Below are 26,285 nucleotides of genomic sequence, written 5' to 3' on the forward strand. Positions count from 1 at the left end.
CCTTCATTGGCCAGGATTCTTGGAGAAGGTGGGAGTTCCTCTCAGGTGGAAAGTTCCCTTCTTCCACATGCCTTTGGATGCCATGTTTTGGGTCCACTTCCACAAACACTCCCTTCATGGAAGCCTTCTTTCTCTCTCCTGGATTTCTCCTCTGGAGTCCTCTTCCACACTTTCTCATGGAAGCATGTCTTCCTCTCCTAAACTCCACGTCTCTCTCAAAGCTGCTTTCTTCTTCTGGATTTCACCTTTCTGGACTCTTTCACTCAGTGTGAGGAGAGTTTATCTTTTCTGGTTTTCCTCCTTCTGGGAACGCTTCTCACTCAGTGATAAGCGGCTCAGTGCAAAGCGGCTTTTCTTTCTCTCATTCAATGTGAGAGTTAGCTGTTTCAATCTCTCTTTTTCTCCTTTTCCTCTTTCCATACCTAAGTAAATTACTTTTCTGCAAATCTTTTTTGAGTCCAGTATTTACTATAGGACTAAACTGTGCCCTCCATGCTTTCCTCTCTCATTCTTGAGAGAACCAGAGACCAACAACCTATAACATTCTCTTGGGGAATCTGTGCCTCACTGGCACCCCCAAAACCCTGTCACACCACCACCCAGCCTCAAGCAATTTTCATGCCTCAGCCTCGTGAGTAGCTGGGATCACAAGCATGCAGTAGTATGCCTAGGTAATTTTTGTGTTTTTAGTAAAGACAGGAATTTACCATGTAGACTAGGCTGGTCTCAAACTCCTGACCACAAGTGATCCACACAAATCTACTTCACGAAATCTGGGATTACAGAGGTAAGTCACCATGCCCAGCCCCCAACTTTTATGTTAATTTACATAGCATTTTCTTTATTTATTTTATTTTGAAGGTTTTTTTTTTCCCCCTATATTTATCTTTTGGGCCAACTCATTGGTTGGTTTAAGTAATTTTTATATAGATTTTTACATCTCAATTTTATTAAGTTATTATTTAGTTTTAGTTATTTTCTTCTGTTAGTTTGAGAATTGGTTTCCCCTTCCTCCCAGTTCTAGTTGCAAAGTTTGATTATTTATCTGAGATTTTTCTAACTTGTTCATGAAGGCTTTTTAGGATCACCTGAGGCCATGAGTTCAAGATCAGCCAGACCAACATGGTGAAACCCTATTTCTACTAAAAATATAAAATTAGCAATGCATGGTGTTATGTGCCTATAATCCCAGCTACTTGGGAGACTGAGGGAGGAGAATCCCTTGAACCCGGGAGGCAGAGGTTGCAGTGAGCTGAGATCAAGCCACTGCACTCCAACCTAAGCAAAAAGCCAGACTTGTCTCAATAATAATAAGCATCATCATAACAGTCAGGCACAGTGTCTCACTTCTGTCATCACCGCACTTTGGTCGGCCACGGAGAGAGGATTACCTGAGTTCAGGAGTTAGAGACCAGCATAGCCAACATGGAGAAACCTGCTGCTACTAAAAATATAAACTTATTCAGGCATGGTGGCACATTCCGGTAATTTCAACTACTTGGGATGCTGAGGCAGGAGAATCATTTGAACCTAGTAGGGGAAGGCTGCAGTGAACCCAGCTGGTGCCACTGCACTCCAGCCTGGGTAACAAGAGCAAAATTTCTATCTAAAAAAAAAAAAAAAAAAAAAAAAAAAAAAAAAAAAAAAAAAAACCAAACAAACAAACAAAAAAAACCAAGGTGGGAAGCTTTCTGTGTAACCTAGAGATTTGCTGTGTGCAAATTTGGTGGATTTTCTGTAATTTGGTGGAATTCCTGTCTTTTCTTTACATTTGCTGAAGGATGTTATGTCTGTAACACCCTTGCACTCAGGAAAATTCATAGAAAATGCATCCCCTAAGGCCAGACATGTTGTCTCCCACTTGTAATCCCAGCTACTCTGGAGGCTGAGGGAGGAGAATCATCTGAACCTGGGAGGCAGAGGCTGCAGTGATCTGACATGGCACCACTGCACTCCAGCCTGGTGACAGTGTGGCACTTCATCTCCAAAAATTATAAACATTAAAAAATTTCCAAAAATACATGTCTTCCCTTTTCAAAGTCTAGGGGACAGCCAGAGAAGAGCCATTACTCAGAATATATTATGTTTTGTTTTGTTTTGTTTTTGAGATGGAGTTTCAGTGTGCTGCCCACCTGGAGTTCAGTGGCTACAGCTCAGCTGACTGAAACCTCCACCTCCCAGGTTCAAGCGATTGTCCTGCCTCAGGCTGACGAGTACCTGGGACTACAGGCACCCGCCATTGGGACTGGACAATTTTTGTGTTTCTCATAGAGACTGGGTGTCACCATGTTGGTCAGGCTGGTCTTGAACTCCCTACATCAGGTGATACACCCACCTCAGCCTAACAAAGTTCCTGGATTAAAGGTGTTAGCCACCAAGCCCAGCCCAAAATTAAGGTTTTGAGCATAGACATTGAGTTACCTGTCCTACTCAACACTTACGAAGTCTGCTACTCCTAGAAATTAGTAAATCTAACTTGAGGCCAGGAGTTCAAGACAAACATGGCCCACATGGTGAAACCACAACTCTACTAACAACACAAAACTGAGCCAGGCATGGTGGCCAGCAGCTATCACCTATCTACTCCAGAGGCTGAGGCAGGAGAATCACTTGAACCTGAGGGTGGAGGTTGCAGTGAGCTGAGATTGTGACACTGCACACCAGCTTGGGCAACAAGAGCAAAATTCCATCTCAGAATAATAATAATAATAATAATTATTATTATTATTATTATATTATAATATATATAATATATATAATATATAATATATAATATATATAATATATATAATATATATTATATATATAATAATTAAAAAACGATGTGGCTGGGTGTGATGACTCACACCTGTAATTCCAGCACTTAGGGAGGTTCATGAGTGCAGATCACAAGATCAGGAGACCCAGACCAACCTGGCCAACATGGTGAACCTCGTCTCTACTAAAAATACAAAAATTAACTGGGTGTCGTGGTAGGTACCTGTAATCTCAGCTACATGGGAGGCTGAGGCAGGAGAATCACTTGAAACCCAGGAAGCTGAGGTTGTCGTGAGCCAAGATCTCACCACTGCACTCTAGTCTGGGGTAAAAAGAGCTACACCCCATCTCCAAAAAAAAAAAAAAAAATATATATATATATATATATATATATATATATATATATATATATATATGTATATATATATATATATATATATATATATATATAACAAATAAATAAATAAGAATTATGTCATGTGCTCGGAATATTCTCTCACACCTTGAGTGACGCAGAGTGAGAATATCACAGCAAATTAATTAATTAAATAGGAGTGAATCAACAGGTAGATCTAAAGTTTCTTCTCAAAAAATGAATAAAGTTATTGAAATAAAACAAGAATGAATCACCACCTACATCTGTTGTTTCTTCTAAAAAATTAAACCAAATTAATTAAAGTAAGAATGAATGAATCCGTAGATTCACAATTTCTTCACACAAAATTAATACAATTACTTAATTAAATTAAAAAGTAAGAATGAGCAACTAGATGCATCATATCTTCTCAAAAATGTAAATAAAATAAATTAATTAAATGAAGTGAGAATGAATCTCTACCTTGATCTATTATTTCCTCTCAAAAAATAAATAAAATTAATTTAATAAAACAAGAATGAATCTGCACTTAGTCCTATAACTTCTTTTAATAAATAAAATTAATTAATTAAATAAAAAAAGAATGAATCAATACATAGTTGTGTAGTTTCTTTTCAAAAGGAAAATACAATTAGTTAAACTAAGAATGGGTCTGTACATAGATCCATCATTTCTTTTAAAAACATAACACTGATTAATTAAGTAAAACAAGAATTAATCAGCACGAAATTCCATAGTTTCTTCTCAAAAAATAAAATAAAATTAATTAAATAAAGTAAGAATAATCAATCCATAGATCCATAGTTTCTTCTCAAAAAGTAAATAAAAGTAATGAATTAAAGTAAAAATGAATCCAGACATAGATCCATCATTTCTTCTCAAACATAAATAACATTAATTAATTAAATAAGGTGAGAAAGAATCCATACACAGACCTTCATTTCTTCTCAAAAAAAAAAAAAAAAGGATAAAATTAAATAAAGAATGAGAGAACAAATACATCCATAACTTCTTCTAAAAAATAAATAAATAAATAAATAAATAAATAAATAAATAAATAAATAAATAAAAATTAAAAAAATAATATAAAACAATGAATCAAATAAACCAAGAAGGAATCAACACCTAGATCCATAGTTTCCTCCACGCTGTAGACTTTGGAGATAAGAATGAGATACTCTCTGGCAGATCTGGGGTATGTCATCCCCAGGGTTTAGCAGGGCCCTGTGATCATGGCATGAAGGGTCTTCGTGGGACAGGTGCCTCTCGTGATCAAAATCCTCCCTCATGGACCCGGAGTGCACAGGTGAGGTGAGGAACTGGCCACCTGGCCAGCCTGTGCCCAACCCTCCAATAGCAGGGAAGGAGGAGCAGAGCCCAGCTTTGGTGCATTTGGAGTTAGTTACCAAGGAAACCGAGGGACCACAAGCCTGAGAGGCTTGGGGACGGCCTCTCCGCCCAGGCACGTGGAAACCTATATTAATAAGTAGCAGCCGGGCACAGGCTGGCACCCCCTTAGACGGATACACGCAAAAATGGGGTTCCCAGTGATGGCTCCTCGCAGCTGACATCTGCCTCAGTTCCCATTTCGATCTGGGTCGTCCTGACTTCAGGAAAGGAAGAGATTGGATATGTGCTTAGACACACTCCAATAAACACATGGCTTTCCGATCTTTGAGAAAAGGCAGCATTTCTGACCTGAGCCGGAGGCTTTGAAAGCAGAGGGTGTCGGTATCTGCCTTCCAGGAAGCTGTTAAGTGGGATTAGCTTCTGGCATCACCACACTGTTCTGTCCAGACTGACCTCCTGGGGGGATCCCAGGAGAAAGTGCACCTTGACTCAGTTTCCCCAGAGGCTCCCAACCACTCTTTGGGACGTCTGTTTGTGAGAAGGAGAACATCTGTGTTGGAAATTGATGCTCGTTGTCGGAAACAGAAATCAGAACTGAGACAAAGGATCTTTCAGCAATGCAATTTTTGCTTCCTGGGCTGCGGGAAGGGGACCCTCACTAGACATCGTGCCAGGAGAGTAAAATGAACAAAGGAAAACACACACATTTATCCCTAATGCATGTGGGGTCGTCCTTGCTGCTGTGTCTGATCTCCCTTGGCTGGAGCCAGACCTCACCATCTAACTAGAACACAATTGGCTAACAAGTTAAAACTTTTCTGAATAGCTGAAAGCAATGTAGAGCTGGGACACGCCTGTGGCCAGGTCCAGCGCAGATTTCTTGGTTAAAGTACAAGGCCATAGAGCGTAGTAAGTGCTTGTAAGCACACCATGTCTAACAGGTATACAGCATAGGGCTTCACAAAGTTATGAGCACACTTGTTCTTTAAGAAGAAAGGAACTTCAGAAAGGAAGTTTTCTACTTCCCACAATCTGTCCCTATGCGATGCTCTTTGTGGGACTCTACTCTGTGGCCCTGCTGCTAGACTTCTCCCTGGACAGGTTGTATGCTGGCTTATAATTTTTCATCTCTCACCCCACTCCTATCTTCCCAACTTCTGAGACTCCACTGTCTATTATTTTATTCTGTGTGCCCTTTTGTATCATAGTGCAGTTTCTTCTCATAAATGAGAACACGGTGATATTTGTCTTTCTGTTTCTGAGTTACTCTGCTTAGGACAGTCTTCTCCAGCTCCATCCAACTTGCTGCAAAAGGTATTATTTTCTTATTTTTCATGACTGCATACTATTTTATGGTGTGTATAAAATCCATTTATTTTCTTTTCTTTCCTTTTCTTTTCCTTCTTTCTTTTTTTAAAGATAGAGACAGGGTGTCAGTTTGTCACCCAGGCTGGTGTACAGTTGTGTGATATCAGCTCACTGCAACCTCCACTACCAGGGTTCAAGTTCACGCTATTCTTCTGTCTCAGCCTCCCGAGTAGCTGTAAATACAGGCACCTGCTATGTCGCTTGGCTTATTTATTTATTTATTTATTTTTGTATGCTATTAGAGTTGGGGTTTCACCATGTTGGTCAGGCTAGTCTCAAAACGCTGACCTCAGGGGATCCACAAGCCTTGGCCTCCCAAAGTGCTGGGATTATAGGCATGAGCCACCTCACCCAGACTATTTTTTGTATTTTGACTAGAGACAGGGTTTGACCATGTTGTCCAGACTGGTCTTGAACTCCTGACCTCCGGTTATCTGTCCATCTCGGCCTCCCAAAGTGCTGAGATTATAGGCATAAGCCACTACACCCAGCCTATTTTTTGTATTCATAAAGACAGGGTTTCCCCATGTTGCCCAGGCTAGTCTTGACCTCAGGTGATCCACCCACCTAAGCCTTCCACATTGCTGGGATGACATGTGTGAGCCACCACATCCCCCGCACACACACCTTTCTTTTTTCTTTTTAATGTGCTTGTTAAATTGTCCGACAATGCTCCTGGTTCTTCTGTGAACTGATGATATCGATGAGAAGGAATTTAGAGAGAGCAAGCCGGGTTGTCCTGTCTGAGGAAGCCGTGTCTGGGTGGCCAGGGATGTCAATCTCTTGTGGGAAGGCAAGAACATTCCAGGTTTCCACTGTCCAAGATGTGCTCAGAATCCAGAAAGACAAGCAAATATCGGCTCTGGAGAGTTCCAGCTCTGAAGGGAACCAGGCTGCCTCCAACCACCCAGAATCATCCGAGAGAAGAGGAGGCAAAGCTGAGCTGGTAATCCACAGAGATGGAAGCTACTGCGTCACTCACATTTGCAAATTGCATTACTGGAAAGGAAATTACTCTGGGGATGGAATTACAGATATGTATCTGCTAATAGCACTCATTAACTGGTAATGTTTATCTGTCATTTTGAAAGCTGATATGAACAGCATCCATCTTGCCAGAGAAGAAACAACAGTTTACGGGGAGTAAAACAGTGTGTATGTTGAGTTGACTTGCCGGGTAACCTATTAACCCCGTTTGGGTTGAAAACACTCCCTGACTGGGAAGAGTAGAGACAGGGCTGTATCCCCTCAACTCAGAGAAGCTGAAGAAATACATTCAGGGAAAAATACATTATGAGAAAATCCTAAAGGTTCTATAAATGGGTGCCCCAGAGAACACCCCACACATGGATTTTTGTTTGTTTTTTATTATTAATATACTTTAAGTTCTGGGGTACGTGTGCAGGTCATGCAGGTTTGTTACATATGTATACACTTGGCATGGTACTTTGCTGCATTCATCAGCCCGATAGTCTACATTAGATATTTCTCCTAATGCTATGCCTCCCCTATCCCCATCACACCCTGCTATCACTCCCCTCACCCTCACCCTCTGACAGGCCCCAGTGTGTGTTGTTCCCCTCCCTGTGTCCATATGTTCTCATTGTTCAACTCCCACTTATGAGTGAGAACATGCAGTGTTTGGTTTTCTCTTCCCGTGTCAGTTTGCTGAGACTGATCGTTTCCAGCTTCACCCATGTCCCTGCAAAGGACATGAACTCATCCTTTTTTTATGGCTGCATAGTATTCCCTGATGCATCTGAGCTACATTTTCTTTATCCAGATTATCAGTGATGGGCAATTGGATGAGTTCCTAGTCTTTGTTATTGTAAACAGTGCCGCATAACTTTATAGGGAAACAAAATAAAGCCCAGATAACCAAGACAGCACTAAAAAATAAATAAATAAATAAATAAATAAATAAATAAATAAAACAAAGCTGAGGGATGTCATGCTACCTGACTTCAAACTATACTACAATGCTACAGTAATCAAAACAGCAGGGTACTGGTGCCAAAACAGCCATATAGACCAATGGAACAGAACAGAGGCCTCAGAAGTAACATCACACATCTACAACCATCTGCACTTGTTTTTATGCAATTCACTTTCGATAATAAGTATCACCGGAATTCCAAGAAAGGATGGATTTTGTTACCCAGTTCATACCAGGTGGGTGCACTGGGTGTCCTGTTTAGCCAAATCGTTGCTCTCTATAATGAGAGTCTATTGCCTGTCAATGAAAAGGATCAGTCACAAGGTGAAAAGCAAGAAAGGCAGAGAAAAACAACCAGGCTGACAAAATTGCCATGGAGTTTGTGTCTATAATCCCAGCTACTTCATAGGCTAAGGCAGGATAATCATTTGAACCAGGGAAGCGGAGGTTGCAGTGAGCTGAGATCCTGCCATTGTACTCCAGCCTGGGCGAAAGAGTCAGACTCCATCTCAAATATATATATATATATATATATATATATGTGTGTGTATATATATACACACATACATTTATATATTTAATGTTGGGCAGTGTTCATTGTTGCCAGCTAAATGTTATCCTTTTCCACAGAAGAAAGCTTCTTTTCCTGTCAACAGCAATATAATTTTTTATCATTGCTGTAGAGCACACATAATATGGCCTCTATGATTTTGGCTATTTAAAGAGTGCAATTCACTGATAATAAGTACATTCAAATAATTATGCAACCATCATCACCATCCACCTCCAGAATGTTTCCATCTTCCCAAACAGAAACTGTCCACATTAAGAACCAATTTCTATTGGAGGCAAGGAGGCTAACTCCTGTAACCCCAGCACTTTGGGAGTCCAAGTCCGGCCGATCAGGAAGTCAAGAGATCAAGACCATTCTGGTCAAAAGTGTGAAACCCTGTCTCTACTAAAATGGAAAAATTAGCTGAGCTTGGTGGCACTCATTTGTAATTCCAAGCTACTTGGGAGGTTGAGGCAGAGAATTGCCTGAACCTGGGAGGTGGAGGCTGCAGTGAGCCAAGATGGAGCCACTGTACTCCAATCTGACTGACAGAGGAAGACTGCACGTCAAACAAAGAGAAAGAAAGAAAACAAGAGAAACACCAGTTCCCCATTCCACCTTCCTACTCTCTGCCACTCAGTTCTAGTTTCTGTCTCTGAAATCTGTGCCTCTTCTAGACATTTTAGATACATGTAGTCATATGCTATGTGGCCTTTCATGCCTGGCTTCTCTCACTCAGCCTGATGTCTTCAAGGTTCATCCACACTGCCACCTGTGTTTGAGCCTCATCCCTTTTCCTGACTGTATAGTATTCCACTGAGTGCACAGAGCACATTTTGTTTACCTGCTCATCCATGGATTGGACACCTGTGTTTTTTCCATCTTTGGGCTGTTGTGAATCATGCTGCTATGTATGTGAGTATAGCCGTATGCTCTGTTTTTCTAGGAAAGTCTTTAGATATATGTTCATACATGACATCATGTCTTTTGCGAGGACGTCGATGGATATGGAGACCCTCATTCTCGGCAAACTAAAACAGGAACAGAAATCCAAACACTGCATGTTCTCACTCCTAAGTGGGAGCTGAAAGATGAGAACACATGGACACGGGGAGGCAAACATCGCACACCAGCACCTCTCAGTGTGAGTGGTGGGAGGAAGAGCATCAGGAGCAATAGCTCAAGCATGGTTGCCTTAATACCTAGTTGATGGTTTGTCTGTTTCAGCAAAGCACCGAGAAAGACATTTACCTATGTAACGAAGCTGCACACTTGTTCGTGTTCCCCAGAGCTTAAAACACATTCTTTTTTAGATAGGGTTTCAGGCTTGCTGCCCAGGTGGAGTGCAGTGCTGTATCTCGGCTCAACTCAATGTCCACCTTGCAGGTTTCAAGTGACTCTCCTGCCTCGGCATCTCGAGTAGCTGGGATCACAGGCATGCACCAGCACATCTGGCCAAATTTTGTATTTTTAGTAGAGATTGGGTTTGTCCGCGTTGGTCAGTCTGGTCTTGAACTACAGATCTCAGGTGATCCGCCCACCTCGGCCTCCCAAAGTGCTGGGATTGAAGGTGTGGGCACCACACTCACCAAGATAAGATTTCCAGAAAGTTTACATAGTACAAAGAAAAGATGTCTAATTGTTTTTATTAGACCGATGGTAGAGTCAAGCACTTTCTCTGATAAGACATTGGGACCCATGTGAAATCACTAGACTGAATTGCATGTAGGATTCGAGGAAGAAGGCCAGTCAGCTGCACTCACTTTGTGGGGTGGCCCCTGCACCTGAGCCACCTGCCCCTGACACTCCCATCCAAAGGGAACAGTTGACGGTTTGCTGTCTTCCATGGGAAAAGGTCTTCCCCTACCACCACTTTAAAAAAGACCAGTCCCCAAAACTGGTCCTGGGATTTACTTACAATCTTCTCATTATGTAGTTACCTCCTAGGAAAATCATGGCAAGACCCTTTCCTCACTTTTTTCTTATGCATAAAATTGGGGCAAGACCTTTTTTGATGTCCTGGTAACAGGTAAGTCCCTAGACATTTTTCAGTCTGAGCTGCCCTGAGTGTACACACCAATCTGCTGTTCGACTCCCACTGTCAGGTTACTTTACTGTGCAGCAGTGTCCTTTGACAGGCACACAGTAGCAGAGAGGCCAGCCTGAGGAACAAAGAGTTCCCACTGTTTACCGAGTAAGTTAAGGAGAAAACCTGTTTCTCCTGCATGGTGAGTCATGGGGATGGCAGTCAGAGGAGGTCAACACTCTCACTCAAGAGCCTCAGCTGCCTGAATGGGAGCAGGGGCAAAACTGGGCTATAGATTTTCAAAGCTCATCTGCTGATACCCAACAGGAGGTCTGTAATGCATATGGAAGGCAACACAAAAACTGCAAGAACTTTGACCGTCAAACCCTCTTCCCTGAGACAACACAGCTCTTCTCACAGAAGCTGTGGTGACCACAGTCCATATGGCACAAGAAGGTTAGCACCCTATTAGTGCCTCTCCAAGTCGGATGCTCGTGTAGGAACTATTTTATCTAGGGATGGAGAGGAAAGTTCTCCACCCACCACTGAAATCCCCCTCCCCCTCTGTGGCAGAGACAACTCCTTGTCCTGTGCAGAGACACAGATGTTCCTTCGTACCAGCCACTCACTCCAGAAGGAAGGCTGTTATGTTTTGTCCTCCTGCGTGAGGCTTGTAACACATGCTCTGCCACTTTGGGTTCCTTCTCTTTACATTATTAGCGTTGTGCAAAGTATGCTGGGAAAAAAAAAAAAAAAAAAAAAAAAAAAGCATGCCACAGAAAGTAAAAGGGCCCTGGGCCCCAGAAACAATATACAGTGCCATTCATTAATGAGGAGAGATAATCACTAGAGTTGGCAAGGAACAAAATGCACTCGTAATGGTGTTAGTTACAAACAATCTTCACTCCTGACCTAATAAAGAATCTTGGAGAAAAGCTTAATCCATCTAAAGATGTAAACAACAGTGTCCATATCCTGGGTCATCAAGGGACAGAGAGTCCATGCATGGACCTGCTGGTGTTCTTGTATTTCATGGATCCACCCCCATTCCCCTCACCTCTGCATGTCTATGTTTTCCCTAGTCACCTATGCGTGAAGAAAGAGAAACTTTAAAAAGGTGTATCCCAAATGCCTTCCCACATGTGTCTGTATCATTTCTCACATTCCCTCCATACACCTCACATGCCCATTTCTTATCATGTTGCTGGGACCCGAGAGGATTGTCCCATAAAATCACCAGAGAGGTGATTATGCATTCACCTATACAAGAAGAACATGTGAATTCAACATATAAGTGAACTTCAAGATTTCCATCATCCTTTTCTAGCTTAATGTGTCTTATGATACCCCAAACAAAGGATTTTGGAGGTGCCTTGTCCCAGCAAACTGGGCCCTGGATATCTTAGTGCCCATTATCCCCTTTCCTTGAACTACTGCTGATTCTGTAGCACAAAGCAAGCCTCCAACTTCACTGTCTTCTTTCTTTTGCCTCCTCAACTCTGTCCTCTAGGAAGAATCTCAAAATGCACCACACCCATTCACTCTACAACTTTAGAGGCCCGGCTCCATTGCAGACGATGCAGATAATGAAACACATAGATTGATCAACCCATTATCACATGGGAATCCAGTGGATGCACACACACACACCCATGTACACACACACACACACACACACGCACACATACCAACACACTGACAGAAGACACAACCCCTCCCCCAGGCACACACACACACAGAGTCACACATCCTTGACAGTGTTTATTTTCACTCTATAAAATCCAAGTTTACTCCCTCTCCCTGTCTGCATTCTTTTATGACAGGATGTCTCTCTCTTTTATTTCCTTTGCATAAGACCATGGGGAGTACTGACATCTGAATGATGTAGTAACTTTTTAGGAGTTCTGCTGTTTCAGGTAAAGTCCGGCGCACCATCATATTCCACTCAAAATCTGGGAGTCCCCTAGAGAAACACAACTGCAAGTCAAAAGGCATTTCCTCTGAGCAATAGTTTTAAATGTTTTAATTCTAAGGCCTGCCCAGGAAAGACTACCCCTTCCCCATTTTTTGTCTCCTAAACTTCCTCCTACCGTATGTTACAACCTATTCTCTGTCACACCTACCCCACTGCAAGCATTTCCTCTCTGTGACCAAAGTCAGCTAACCAGACAGGTAGTCCCGTAAAAGCACACAGATTTTTGATCAGGCCACAGTAGAAGAACATCAGTCGAAACAGTCATTGTGGTTTGTGGCAAGGAGGCATATCCAGGGAGCCCAATCTTAAGGGGCTGGTAGGATGACTGCCGGTGGGTTGGCAGCCATGGAAACAAGTGCCACAAACTGAAGTTAATGATTCAGCCTCGCTTCTCAGTGAGTCTGGACACGGACTCTGTTTCCCTGGGCTTAAGACTCCCCAGCTCTAACCTGCCAGAGCAGTGCAGTCTCTGATGTGCCTCTGTCAGCCCAAATGCCCTGAATGTACTGGACTCTATCACTCTCTGTCTCCCTCTCGAGGAATTTCTACATTTCTGAATGGAGCATCCACCCAGGCTCCCTGCATAGAGGTGTGTCCACCTCCTCATCCTGAGGACCAGTCAGCTCTAGCTCCAACTGAATGGCTCACCTGAAATCTCTGTTCCCCCTTCAGGTGGCTTCATCCTCGTGCAGTATTGCAGGGGATTGCGCCACAGGTCCTTACTTATGATCTATCAGAGGAATCAATTGGGAAAGGCCTCATCAGGGCTCAGACTGGTGAGCCAAGCAGCTGGGAACACACCGGGGTCATTCCTGATGTTTCCCAGTGAGGACCCACCTCAGCGATCCTGTTAGATCCTGCGAAGTTGTGGTCAGAAAACCAGTTGAAGAAGTTAGGGCTGCAGTTGTGGTGTCTGCGGCGAAAGGCCTCACGTTCATAATGCTGATACCACTGAATTGGAGTGGAATTAGAAGGCCTGTATTCTACAGAGAGGGGATTTTGCGGGAAGTGGGCTTGATCTGCCCACCCACCACCTTCCTTTCACCCACGTTGGCAATGATCCACCCACCCACCACCTTCTTTCCACTGCCCCTCCTGGGAGGCCACCAGTCACCTGTGAGGTTCACAAGATACTCCTTGGTAACCACTTTATTCCGGAAGTAGGGGTTGCTCCGAAAGAACAACACGATCTTGCAGACATGAATAGGATGCTTGGTTTCCTTCACCTGTCAGGACAAAGTGGAGAAAGCTTAAGTATCTTTTCAGGTGAGGTGCCCACTGTTGCTGACAGCAAGGGGTTGCTTCCCTTCCCCCTCCCCATTAAACCTGCTGGCCTCAGTCTTCACGGCCTCACCTCCAAGTTGATCATGTAGCTAAGCATGTCTTCATCTTGGTCAGTGATCAGGGCTGACATCTGTGGGTGGTTCCCAATCTGACTTAGGTCAAAGAGCCTTCGCATGGATGGAAGGAAGAGCTACACGCAACAGGGAAGCAGGTCTAAGAGCCAGAAGGAACAGGGAAGAAGCTCTAAGGCTGGGGTACGGGATTTCTGAGATCTGCTTGAGTGTGTGACCTTCGTTTCCCCACCCCCTCCCCCGAATTAAGGCCTTGTGGGTTCACGGAGTGTGTATAATTCTGAGGTTGACTGGGGCAACCTGCAGAGGGCTGCTGCTGTCTCAGGAGTGGCAGAAGCAGCTTATACCCGAAAATGCCCTGTCCCAGATCTGACTGGCAAGGGGGAGCAACCGCACTCCCTTCTCAATAGCTCGATTGTCAGAAAAAACTCTTCTGGCGAGAAGTCGCTTCTGCTCTTCAAAAAGACGACTCAAATTCCTGCTGCTCGGCATCAGGAAGGGTCTCTGTGCCGCAGGCCGGAAAGCAGGACCCGCGACCGCTCGGGCTTTCCACAGCCAGACTTTGACGCCACAACTCGCAACTGCAACTCGCAACTGGCACCTCACCGTGGTTTCCAGAATAGTCATATCCCCGCTGAGCTGCCCGTAAGTGACTTACAGTTCCCCTAGGGCATCTTTCAAGTGGACAAACAGAAAAAGTGCTGAAAAGGATACGGCATTGGCCCAGAAGCCGGGGATGCCCCTGATGATGGCGCCTCTGCGGTCCAAGTGAGGTTTGCGCCTGCGCTCCAGCTTTTCCGTCTGCTGAGAAAAGGCCCTCCTGGCTCGAGCATTAACAGGCTCCAGCTCCAGCTGAACGGCCCGCAGCTCCTCCAGTGCAGACGCTGGCGTCATGGGTCCAGGCCCCGGCTGTGCCCGTTGGTCCTGCTGCTCCCGCTCCACATCGGCTTCCTCCTCGGCCACCACTTCCACTTCCGCCATTATGTCGTCCTCCACCACCAGCGCCTCCTCCTCCTCCCTCAAGGCCTCCTCGTTGCTCTCCTGCGCTCGCGGGCAGCCTGCGGGTGGCTTGGCGGACCCCCAGGGCGCATGCGCCGGACTTCAAGGGTGAACTGCCTCCAAAGGCTGTCTGAGCGCGACGCAGACCGCAGGCCTCCCCCAGCGGCCAGTCAGTGCGAGGGTCCCTGGAGGCCACGCCCCCCGGCTGGCCTGCAGCCCCAGCCTCCTCGGGCAAGCCTCCGTGAGAAGCCCTGGGAGCTTGCGGCAGGCGGCGCTGGGTGCGGGCACACGCGGGCTGCCTGCCCTTTGGAATTGTGCGCATGGAAGCGCTGTGCCCTGACTGTCATCATGAGTGTGGCAGGCCATTGACCCACAGGGAACACATGAAGCATCTGAGTTCAGTCGGCAGGCCAGGTAGACGGTACTGAGTGTTCCAAGATCAAGATCGAGAGGAGAGAGAGGGGCACCAGCGCTGTCTGCTGGGGCGAGGGCTGCGGAGAGGCTTGAGGAAGTGGGCGGGGCAGGCGCCTGGGAGGACAGTTGCCTAGTATCTTGCTGGAGTGGAATTTGTCCGCTCCGGCGGTGGAAACTCTCGCTCGGACTCTTGCAGGTCTACGCACAGACAGGCTCCGAGTACCTCGCTTCCTCCCTGAGGATGCTGGACGCCCAGGAGCATTCCAAAGGACCTCTCGTCCAGTGCCCTGGACACACCTTGTGGACCCAGAGGCTACCGCAAGCGCAGCAGCGGCCGTGGTGCCTGCTGGCTGGGCTCTGTAAGACCAGGGCCTCCACCTCCTGCTCCTGGGCGCAGCTGACCCTGTTGGGGACCTGGGCCCCACGGCAAGTGCCGAGGGCAGCGAGCCCAGTGGGGCTCCCCAGGAACCTTGGGTCCACGTAGGCGCCGTCTGTGGTTCTCAGCAGCGGTTTGTCTCGAAGGAGTTGTTTTTGTTTGTTTGTTTGTTTGTTTGTTTTTTATTTTCCTGTTGGATATGTGAGCACTTTTTCTTGAATAGAATTTTTTATCTTATTTTTATTTTTTTCAGATGGAGTCTCACTTTGTTGCTCAGGCTGGAGATGTGTGATCTCAGCTCACTGCAACATGCCCCTCCCGGCTTCAAGCAATTCCCCTGCCTCAGCCCTCTGAGGAGCCGGGATCACGGGTTCGTGCCACCATGCCCAGCTAATTTTTGTAATTTTAGTCAAGATTGGGTGTCACTGTGTTTGGCAGGCTGGTCTCGAACCCCTGACCTCAAGTGATCCACACACCTGGGCCTCCCAAAATGCTGGGATTAAAGGCATGAGCCACCATGCCCGGACTCATTTGTTTGTTGATGTATTTTAACTCTTGTTCTATTTTCGTCACGTTCTCATATTGTAGAGTTATTGTAATACTACGTTTTATCTATTTACTCACTACTTCAGTAGGATTTGAAAAGCAATGTTTCCATTCACTGAACACAGTGCTGTGAATAGGTTAAGCCTTGGGTAGCACTGCCATCCTTTCCTTCATAAATTCTTCAGGAACTCTCATACCGTTTTCCCCCACCTGAGGAGAACATGCAGATATGAAAATTTGTGTGGTCAAGTAGGTATCGAAATATAATCTGAAAGACCAGTGAAGTTCAGAAATATACTTTTACAGTTTTCACATAGTTTTGAAAACGTTATTTGCTGGTAAATGAAATCCTGTATTCATGTTAAAGACACAATGTGAATCATTTCAAAAATGAAATGGCAATAATCCAAGGCCATGCGTTAGTTTAGGAAGTAATGACACAGTGGTTGTTATGAAGAAAGATCGTATTTATTGAACATATGTTTAGAGAGATTTTAGAAGGCTTAAGTCAGCATTTTTTATTTTGTTGCTCTGGAGTTTTATCAGACTGTGACCAGACTGTAGCATGACTAGCTATAGTGACTAGGCTACCAAAGTCTCTGGGCTGCGGTAGTTATTACTGAAGAAAGGCGCAATGAGTTTGGCTGTTTAAGGGGAGTGGACAACTGAGCAATTTCTACCCAAAGCCTGGTTTACTGGGTGACCTCCTTTAACTGACGTAGATAAGATCCGGAAGAAGTGTGGACTCACTATAGTAGCTAGGACTTTGAGACTGGTGGAGCCTATTTGCCTCCAACTGCCATAGCCAGATATTGGCCTGCACATAACCAATATCTGCCATAGTCAGATAATAGCCTATTTGCCTCCAACTGCCATAGCCTGATACTGGCCTGCACATAACAGCCCTTCTGGACTCACTGAGTCCTATAAATTTAAACATAGACTTTGGACTTAAATGCCTATCCCAACGTCTTAAACTTAGATTTAGTAAGTGGATGATGAAGATGTATTCCCAAGAAAGGGAGACATGAAATGAGTGCCTAGGAAACTCATCCAGATCAAATACCTTGGGTGGTGGTGGGGGGAACAAACAAACAAACAAACAAACAAACAAAAACCTTACCTTACTGGGGAAGAAATCGCTGAAAATCAAATCCTAGAAAGATATGTTTTGGCTGGGCATGGTGGCTCATGCCTAACTAGGTCAGGAGATCGAGCCCATCTGCCTAACATGGTGAAACCCTGTCTCTGCTAAAAATACAAAAATTAGCTGAGTGTGGTAGCATGTGCCTCTAGTACCAGCTACTGGGAAGGCTGAGGCAGAAGAAACACTTGCATCTGGGAGGCAGAGTTTGCAGGGAGCAGAGATGACACCACTGCACTCCAGACTGGGCAATAGTGCTAGTCTCCTTCTAAAAAAACTATAATTAAAACAATTTTAAAAATAGAAACATTATATTTCACTGGGGAAATAAAACACACTGGACTCCTTTTAAACTCTGAAGTGTAAAGGTACTATTGTTAAAATAAGAGAATTATATACAATGTCTCATTTGTTTGAAGAGCAGCATACTAGCTCTTCAGTATGCTGAGAGATTAATAAACCGTGTAGGAAAACTCAGAGATTAGGAACAAATTTTTTTTCAGAGAATGTGTTCTGTAATTACAGAGTTGTAATATTTACTCCTACTGATCCACGATTCATGTGGATATTCATCAGTTAGGCATAGGCCATATATTTTTTTAATAGGGACAAAGTTTTGTGTATATAACGATATAGTTTCTCTCATGTAAAAAGAGGGAACAAAATGAATTGCATACCACATTTGGGTCTGAGACTTTGACCTGAGTAATGAAGCAAACAGTTAAATTGCCTATTCCAGGGTACAGATGGGCACACCTTGAAGCTTCCATCACTTGCATCCGAATACTCACTGGTCTCTCCTAGAAGGCCAAATGGACTATAAGTATCCTAAAGAATGTATGGTACATTTATACACCACTTATTGTGGTAATAACTATCATAAAGAAGATGTGCTACATTTAAACACTAAGCATTGAGATGAGGCCATGATTTGTCTTATCCTTAACGTCTCATCATCACTTAATCTTTTATCTATAACTTATACAAAGAAATTGACTATATTTTATCACCATCAACCTTTTACATCACATGTTTATCTTCTATTTCAGTCTCTTTCCAGTCACTTTTTTTTTTTATAATTGTGTTTCTTCCTGTCACCCAGGCTGGAGTGCAGTGGTAATATCGGCTCACTGCAACCTCTGCCTCCCAGTTCAAGCATTTTCTCCTTCCTCAGCCTCCTGAGTAGCTGGAATTACTGGGACACATCAGCACTCCTGGCTAATTTTGTAATTTTTGTAGAGATGGTGTATCCCTGTGTGCATCAGACTGGTCTGAAATCAGAGGACCCACCCGCCTGAGCCTCCCAAAGCCTCCCAAAGTGCTGGGATTACAGGCATGAGCCACTGTGCTTGGCCTTTATTTACTTTTTTCTTTTTTTCTTTTTTTGAGACAAGTTCTTGCTTTGTTACCCAGGCTTGAGCACACTGGCACACTTTGGGCTCACTGTAGGCTCGACCTCCTGGGCTCAAGCTATCCTCCCGCCTCAGCTTTCCATGTAGCTAGGACTATACGTGTGCACCACCATGTCTGGGTATTTTTTTTTTTTTTTTTGTTAAGAAATGAAATCTTGCTGTATTGCACAAGCTGGTATGAAACCCCTTTGCTCAAAGAGTCCTTCTAGTTAAAGCTCCCAAAGCGCTTGACTTACAGGTGTGTTGAGCACTTCAACAGCCTAGTCCCTTTTTAATCACATTTAAAAATGCCACTCTTCAAACTTAACAAGTCAAGTTTCTACTTACAAAGGTTCCAAATTCCACGTCATGTTCAGATTCATTTTCATAAAGAGGTAAACACAATAATCAAAAATACCTCTTATTTTTCTTTTGTTCCAAAGTTAGCAAAGTTTTGGGAAACAAATCATCCTACCTTGGTTTATAAAACTTGACTGTACAGAGAAATATCCTCGTATTTTTCCCATCCGAAATCCTGTCAAGTTATGGTCAGAAACATCATCTTATAAAACATATATCCTAGTGGGTATCTGATATGGATTAAATGCCTTATAATTAGTAAGGCAGAGATTGTGATTGTGGTTATTTTTTTGAAGAGTAATATTAAAAATATGGACTTCACTTTGTTTTTTGTTTTTTCAGAACTACTACCCTAGTAAGGAAAGTAACTGCTGACCTGGAATAAGAATTCTTGGCCCAGACAGCCAGGGTTCTGGACTATTCTGGATCTTCAGATAGCCCAAGGGTGCTAGGAGCTGACTGTGAGTCTGGGTCACTTGAAAGAGTAGCAATGCCAGGCCATTTCTTGCTGCACTCACCAACTGGAATCTCTCATGCAGTGGAACGGTAGACACCTTAACAACTCTCAGTGCTGCCAAAGGGCGCCTCAGGCCCAGTATCACAGCAGTGTCTTCAGGATTCGTGTGTTTGTGGGCAAATTAAAGTGCTTTCACTAGAAAACCGGAAACTTAAATACTGCATCAGGCCTTCCAGCATATTTCCTTAATCATGATACCCGGGTCCCCTAGTTCATCTTCAGAGAAATCAGAAGTCTGTGAATAAAGAGTCAACACACAATGGGAATGAAGAGGGATTAACTGAACAGAAGTACTACTTAGCCAAACACAGAGAGGCAATTTCTTTTTAGCCTAAAACAAAACTGTCATCTGCATATGTGAAATGGCCAGGCACTATGGAAATGAATTTGCACAGAGAAACCTTCAGCAGTGTAATTAAAGGATAATGAATTTTAGGCTTTGGGAAGAGCAGGCACAGACTTGCATGTTCCTGACACAGTAGTCAGCTGTGAGAGCCCAGGAGCTGCTCATTATGAAACCACTGCAGATCTGACTGCCCCTGCTCATGATCACAGCCTGCCAAGGCATGGTATATCACAGAGAAATGTGATTTGCCAAAACTGAGGGGAAATATAAGCACCATTAATTTGAGTGGATCTGCCATCTGAAGACCAATTTTTTAAAGTTTTACATCCCCCCTCTTTCAGCTAACCGGGTCAGCATTGTGAAACATGACTAGCAAACACAACTTCTACATGCTTTGTGTTTACACATTCTTCTTGAAAAAAAAAAAAAAAAAAAAAAAAAAAGTGTTTCTCTTAATATGTCTTCAAGATCTTAGTTTCTTTCTGTCCTAGCTTTAATTTGTTTAGGGAAAATGTTGTAAGTTATTACAGCATTCTCCCCCATTGCAACCTTTATAAAGATACTATCTTAGCTACTTAGAAGTTGTTTAAGTAGATAGGCAACAAAAAAATAATGTGATTTGAAGAAATTACATAAGTAGTGAACATTTTGGAGATAAGGCAATTGTCTCTAAATTGTAGGGAACTTATCTTACTAAGCTTATAATCTTAGTGAGATATCAAAACAATGGTTTAAAGAGAAAATTCAAGTTTGAGTTTCAGGAAAGAGCTAAAAAAAACTAGATGGATATATTGACTGATTGATAGATGGATTAGATAGATAGATTGGATAGATTGATTAGATAGAGAGATTAGATAGATAGGCAGACAGACAGATAGACAAATAGATTAGATAGGTAGATGGATAGATAGATAGATAGAGAGAGACAGAGAGAGAGAGAGACAGACAGATACATAGGAAATACAGATGAAATTAGAAGCATGTAGGTCAGTGTAGTTGTTTCTGAATTAGGCTTCGAGGATATAAGCAAAGAATTATGGCCTCCTTTGTATTTTAAATGTATAATACACTGTAGCTATGGCAATAGGTGATAACTATAAAATACCTCCTATTGTGATTAAGTGAAAATTTAATGCATGACACCAGAAGACATCTCTCAGGTTCCAAGGAAATAAGGGAAACACAGGAATGTGAAACAGACATTGCTAATGTGACAGGTTTTGTACCAGCTCAAGGAAGGAGGAAAATGATAATCCTAGTGTCATACAGTCTAGTGTAATGGCACTGAAAACACATTATTTACCTACTACCATTCTGTTTCTAAACATCATACTGTCTTTAACTTAACGTACACTAAATTAAAATAATTCTGTTACAAATGTAAGGTATTGTGTGGTAAGAAAGAAATGACTTTGTGTTAGGAGAGTGTGCCTTAATGTTAGTTCCATTCATGTATTTAAATTGTACTATTATGTTCTGGGGTACATGTGCAGATCTTGCAGGATTGTTGCATAGGTACGCATGCAACACCATGGTGGTTTGCTGTCTCCATTCCCCTGTCGTCTACATCAGGCAATTCTCCCACTGTTATCCCTCCTCAACCTGCCTGTCCCCCACTGTCCCTCTCCTTGCTCCCCACCAACCAACAGATCCAAGCTTGTGATGCTCCCCTCCCTGTGCACATGTATTTTCACCATTCAACACCTGCCTATGTGTTGTTTGGTTTTTGTTTTTGTGTCTGTTTGCTGAGAGTGATAGTTTCCAGATTCATTCATGTCCCTACAAAGGACATGAACTCATTGTTTTTGATGGCTGCATAGTATTCATTGTGTATATATGCCACATTTTCCCTGTCCCGTCTATCATTGATGGGCACTTGGGTTGGTTCCAGGTCTTCACTATTGCAAACAGTGGCACAATGAACATACATGTGCATGTGTCTTTATAATAGAACAATTTATAATCCTTTGGGTATATACCTGGTATTGGGATCGTTGGGTCAAATGGAATTTCTATTTCTAGATCCTTGAGGAATCACCATGCTGTCTTCCACAATGGCTGAACTGATTTACCCTCCGACCAACAGTGTAAAAGCGATCCTATTTCTCCACATCTTCTCCAGCATCTGTGGTCTCCTGACTCTTACTGATCCTCATTCTAGCTTGTGCTAGATGTCAATGTGGTTTTGTCAATGTGGTTTTGATTTGCATGTCTCTGATGACCACTGATACTGGGCATTTTTTCATGTGTTTGTTGGCCTCATAAAGGTCTTCTTTTGAAAAGATATCTGTTCATACCTTTGCCCACTCTTGAATGGCTTTTTTCTTTTCTTACAAATCTGCTGTAGTTCTTTGCACATGCTGGGTGTTAGCCCACGTCAGATGGGTAGACTGTAAAAATTTTTCCCCATTCTTCTGGTTGGGGGTTACCTCTAATTGTTATCTCTTTTGCTGTGCAGAAACTGTTACATTTAATTACATCCCACTTGTCTATTTTGGCTTCTGTTGCCATTGCTTTTGGTGTTTTGGTCATGACATTAACAGTCCCATTCATGTTTTGCCATGAGAACTTGACAAATTCATTCTACTTATTTAATATCAGAGTAAACAATTAAGATGGCTATAGTAATAATCTTATATGGTCTTTATCATACAGTACTCTATCTCATGCAGGTATACTATGGAAATGGAAACATATACCGAGTAGGAAATGCCTTTGTAAGCCATAAGGAAAACAATTCCTGTGATTTGGTAGATAAAAAATATTTCATTTCTCAGGAAGAGCTTTCCATTCCCCTCTCCTTCCCTCAGTTCTTTTCTATTTCCATTCTCTTCTTTTTCTACTTCCCCTACCAAGTTTTTAAGCCTTACCCTGAGGTTGTGGCAGACAGATGAACTGTGGCATAGAGATGAACAGAAGCAGGAGTGGAGGTGAAAGCAGAGGCATTTGCGGAGGTAGAGAGTGAAAGATACATGGAACCAGAGATAGTCATGGACCCTTGCTTGTACCGGGGTGCATGGCTAAGCCGTGTCACTCCCTGGAGCCAGAGAGGAAAGAGTAGACTTTGCTGAAGACAAAGGGCTTTGTGTAGTGCTCATTAAAGTGACTCAAGATTCCCAATTGCACCCAAACATCCTTTTGCTGCAGGTGGCACACCAAAGGTGCCCGCAGGTCACCCTGCAAGAAAAAACAAACAAGATATCAGTAATTATTTTGAAGGAGGGCCAGAAGTAACTCTTGGTGTTTCAGTGATTCCTCTTTCTCCTGATATTCACACCCCATGAATTTGTCACCTTAGAAACAGGCTCCCCCATAGGTTTTTGGCCTCCACATGGAAAGTGAATTTATTCAGCCTGGGCCAAAATTGGGCACAAGTGCCGACTTGTAGGATGTTCAGATGCCTTTTTTTTTTTTTTTTTTTTTTTTTTTTTTGCATAATTTTAGGACTTCCCAGTGGAAAACAGAGAAGCGCCTTAGTGTGGTTTGTTTTCAACTTTAGCCAGGAATTCCAGACCAGCCTGGCCAAGGAGGCTAAGCCTGGTGTCTACTAAAAATACAAAAATTAGCCTGGTTTGGTGGTGGGTACCTATAATTCAAACTACTCAGGAGGCAGAGGAAGCACAATTGCGTGAACCTAGGAGTTGGAAGTTCCAGTGAGCCAAGACTGGGGTGAGTGGGTTCCTGTACTGTCAGCTACTTGGGTGACTGAGGCATGAGAATGGTTTGAACTTGGGAGTCTGAGGCTGCATTGAGCAGAGATCGGACACAGAATCAGATTCTTTAAAAAACAAAACAAAAAAAAAGGACATTGGAGCAATTCCAAGGTAAAGTGTGGGCTTTAATTACTTTCTTCATCAAATGAAATTTCCATATCCTTTCTCCTTTTTCAAGGTGGGGTCTCACTCCGTCATCCAGACTGGACTGCAGTGGTGCAATCTCGACTCACTGCAGCCTAAACCTCCTGAGCTCAAGGGATTTCTCTCATCTCAGTGCCCAGAGTAGCTCAGATTACAGGCACCTTCCACTATGGTATTTCCACCTCCTCAGCATTCAGGAGAGCTTAAGATCAGGTCCCATGACCCTGAGAATGAATTTAAGCAACTCACTTTTTTCATTTGCTTGTTTGAGACAAAGTCTGGCTCTGTCAACCAGGCGGGAGTGCACTGGCCCAGTCTCAGCTCACTGCAGCCTCCACCTTTCAGGTTCAAGCGATTGTGGTGCCTCAGTCTCCCGGGCAGCTGAGATTACAGGCGCACACCACCACGCCCAGGTAATTTTTGTATTTTTAGTAGAGATGAAGTTTCATGATGGTGGCCAGGCTGGTCGTTAAATCCTGAATTCAGGTGATCCACCCACCACGGCCTCTCAAAGTGAAGAGACTACAGGCATGAGCCACCATGCCCAGCCCCAGCCACTGATTCAGATAAAGGTCACTTTGCTTGGCTCTAATTTTTCTGACCCTGTTTTTTTCTTTTCTTTTCTTTGGAGGTGTAGTGTCGCTCCAAATTGCTGGGATTACAGGTGTGAGCCACCAGGGACAGCTCACACAGCTGATTGAGATAAAGGTCACCTTAGCCATAGTTCTCTTTGACCCCATTTTTAAATTTTCTTTCCCTCCAAGAGTGGGAAATCCTGATTTAAGCCCACATCTTTACACTCTCACAGAGTTGGCAGGTATTTAACAAAACAATAATTGGGTGCTGTATCTGCCAAGGAGAACATACTGTACAAACATAGACAAAGTGTGGTATCGGCATTCACAGCTTCAGCTAAACACGCGATGAATTTTTTATTGGCTCTCAGCTTTGAACTTTGTCGTGATGGCTGGATGTGGTGATTTGTATTTGCCTCTGAAGTGTGTTCTCTGTCAGCTATACTCAGATGTTTAGAAGGCTGCATGTTTTGAGAATTTCATGGGATCCTTCTAAAATTGTGCGGTTTTTTTTTGTGTTTGTTTTATTTTTCTCTCCCACCATGGGTGAAGCTGCGACGAATGCTGTCTGGCAATGAATGGTGGCATTTGCATTGTGCTGTTCGTCTATCTTAATAATGTTAACGTATTCATGAAGAGACGTGATCGTGTACTCACGATTTCATGTTTCTACATTTTAGATTCAGTATTTCTTTTCCCAAAATGGCTCTACATAAACCATGGACCCCAAGGCTCATGATAAAAGAAGTATGCCAGCGGGCATAGTGGCTCAGGCCTGTCATCCCAGCACTTTGGGAGGCCGACGTGGGTGAATCACCTGAGCTCAGGAGTTCAAGACTAGCCTGGGCAACATGGCCAAATTGTATCTTTACTAAAAGTACAAATTAGCCGGACATGGTGGCTGGTGCCTGTGACCCCAGCTACTCGGGAGGCTGAGGCAGGAGAATCACTGGAAGCTGAAAGGCTGAGGTTGCAGTGAGCCGAGATCATGCCACTGCCCTCCAGCCTGGGTGACAAGAGCAAGACTCTGTCTCAAAAAAAAGAGCTATGCCATCTTGCATCTGGCACTCACTCCAGTACGTACTAATTCATCTTTTACTGTAGGCTGGGTCTGTGTTAGACAATGCATGAGTCTACTGATTCTGCTGTTAACAAATGACCAAAATTTGAGGCTTTAAAACACCAGCAACTGAGCCTCTCCCAGTCCTGGAGACCTGGAGTCTGAGGTCAAGGTGTGGGCAGGGCCATGTTCTTTCCAGAGTGTTTCAGGGAGGATCCTTCCTGCCTCTCCCAGATCCTGGGGCTCCAGCATCCCTAGGCTTGTGGCCCGATCACTCCATTCTCTGCCTCCATCTCCATATCACCCTCTCCTCTGTGTCTGTGTCTACTCTTCTGCCTCCTAGAAGGTCAGGGTAGCAAAATGAAGCAGGAGCAATGAGAAAGAAGCCTTTGGATCATTGAACTGAGGAAGAAAGTGGCTTTTTATTTGGCTGGGAACTGTGTGGGGTTACAGCCTCATTCACTGAGCTCCCAGAGAAGCAGCTTGTCATCTCTTTTGCAGGCTTACAATGCTAAAGGGGTATCTGAGGCAGAACTATGTCACTGTGTATTTGCTGGATATCCAACTTTACAAACTTTTGGCTTCATTGATTTGCTAATTCATATGCAGCTTGAGTATAAACAGGCAGGGGAGGAGCTTACAGAGAAAAGACCAGCAAATCATTATTTGGCAGGGGTGTTTCCAGGAGGGAGCCTGGCCGGGACAGTTGTGGGGGTGGTGACCCAGTGCTGGGCTTCAGCCATTGCAGATAACATTCATTTGCAACTCTTTCAAGGCTTACAGATAGCAGAGACTCTGCGAACTGAAAAAAGAGACATTTTCCCAACCATTTGGAATTATATTTATTTTCTCACCCTCCTCTCCTTCCAGAGGGGAGGAGGAGGAGGTTGAGGCCGGAAAGGCAGAGGAGTGGAGGTGGTCTCCTCTCTCAGTAACATGTGGATGTTTGTATTAAATAATTTTAAACTACTTTTTTTTTTACTAAATATTTGTATGAGTCATGT

At 43.6% G+C, this 26,285-nt stretch overlaps 2 protein-coding genes across 2 annotated transcripts in view; both read right to left on the reverse strand.

Moving 5' to 3' along the window:
• LOC141582964 (uncharacterized) overlaps positions 1 to 26,285 on the reverse strand; it is an 815,156-nt gene that overhangs the window by 317,918 nt on the left and 470,953 nt on the right. The window lies entirely within an intron of this gene.
• On the reverse strand, positions 13,065 to 14,677 carry LOC141582943 (testis-specific Y-encoded protein 3-like). The gene is made up of 5 exons (XM_074392396.1): positions 14,411 to 14,677; positions 13,696 to 13,773; positions 13,456 to 13,567; positions 13,179 to 13,324; positions 13,065 to 13,082 (listed from the first exon to the last, which is right to left on the reverse strand). Exons 1-5 carry the CDS (start codon positions 14,675 to 14,677, stop codon positions 13,065 to 13,067), a joined length of 621 nt encoding a protein of 206 aa, XP_074248497.1.

Source organism: Saimiri boliviensis, chromosome Y, assembly GCF_048565385.1.
Source record: "Saimiri boliviensis isolate mSaiBol1 chromosome Y, mSaiBol1.pri, whole genome shotgun sequence".
In the NCBI taxonomy this organism is placed as follows: Eukaryota; Metazoa; Chordata; class Mammalia; order Primates; family Cebidae; genus Saimiri; species Saimiri boliviensis.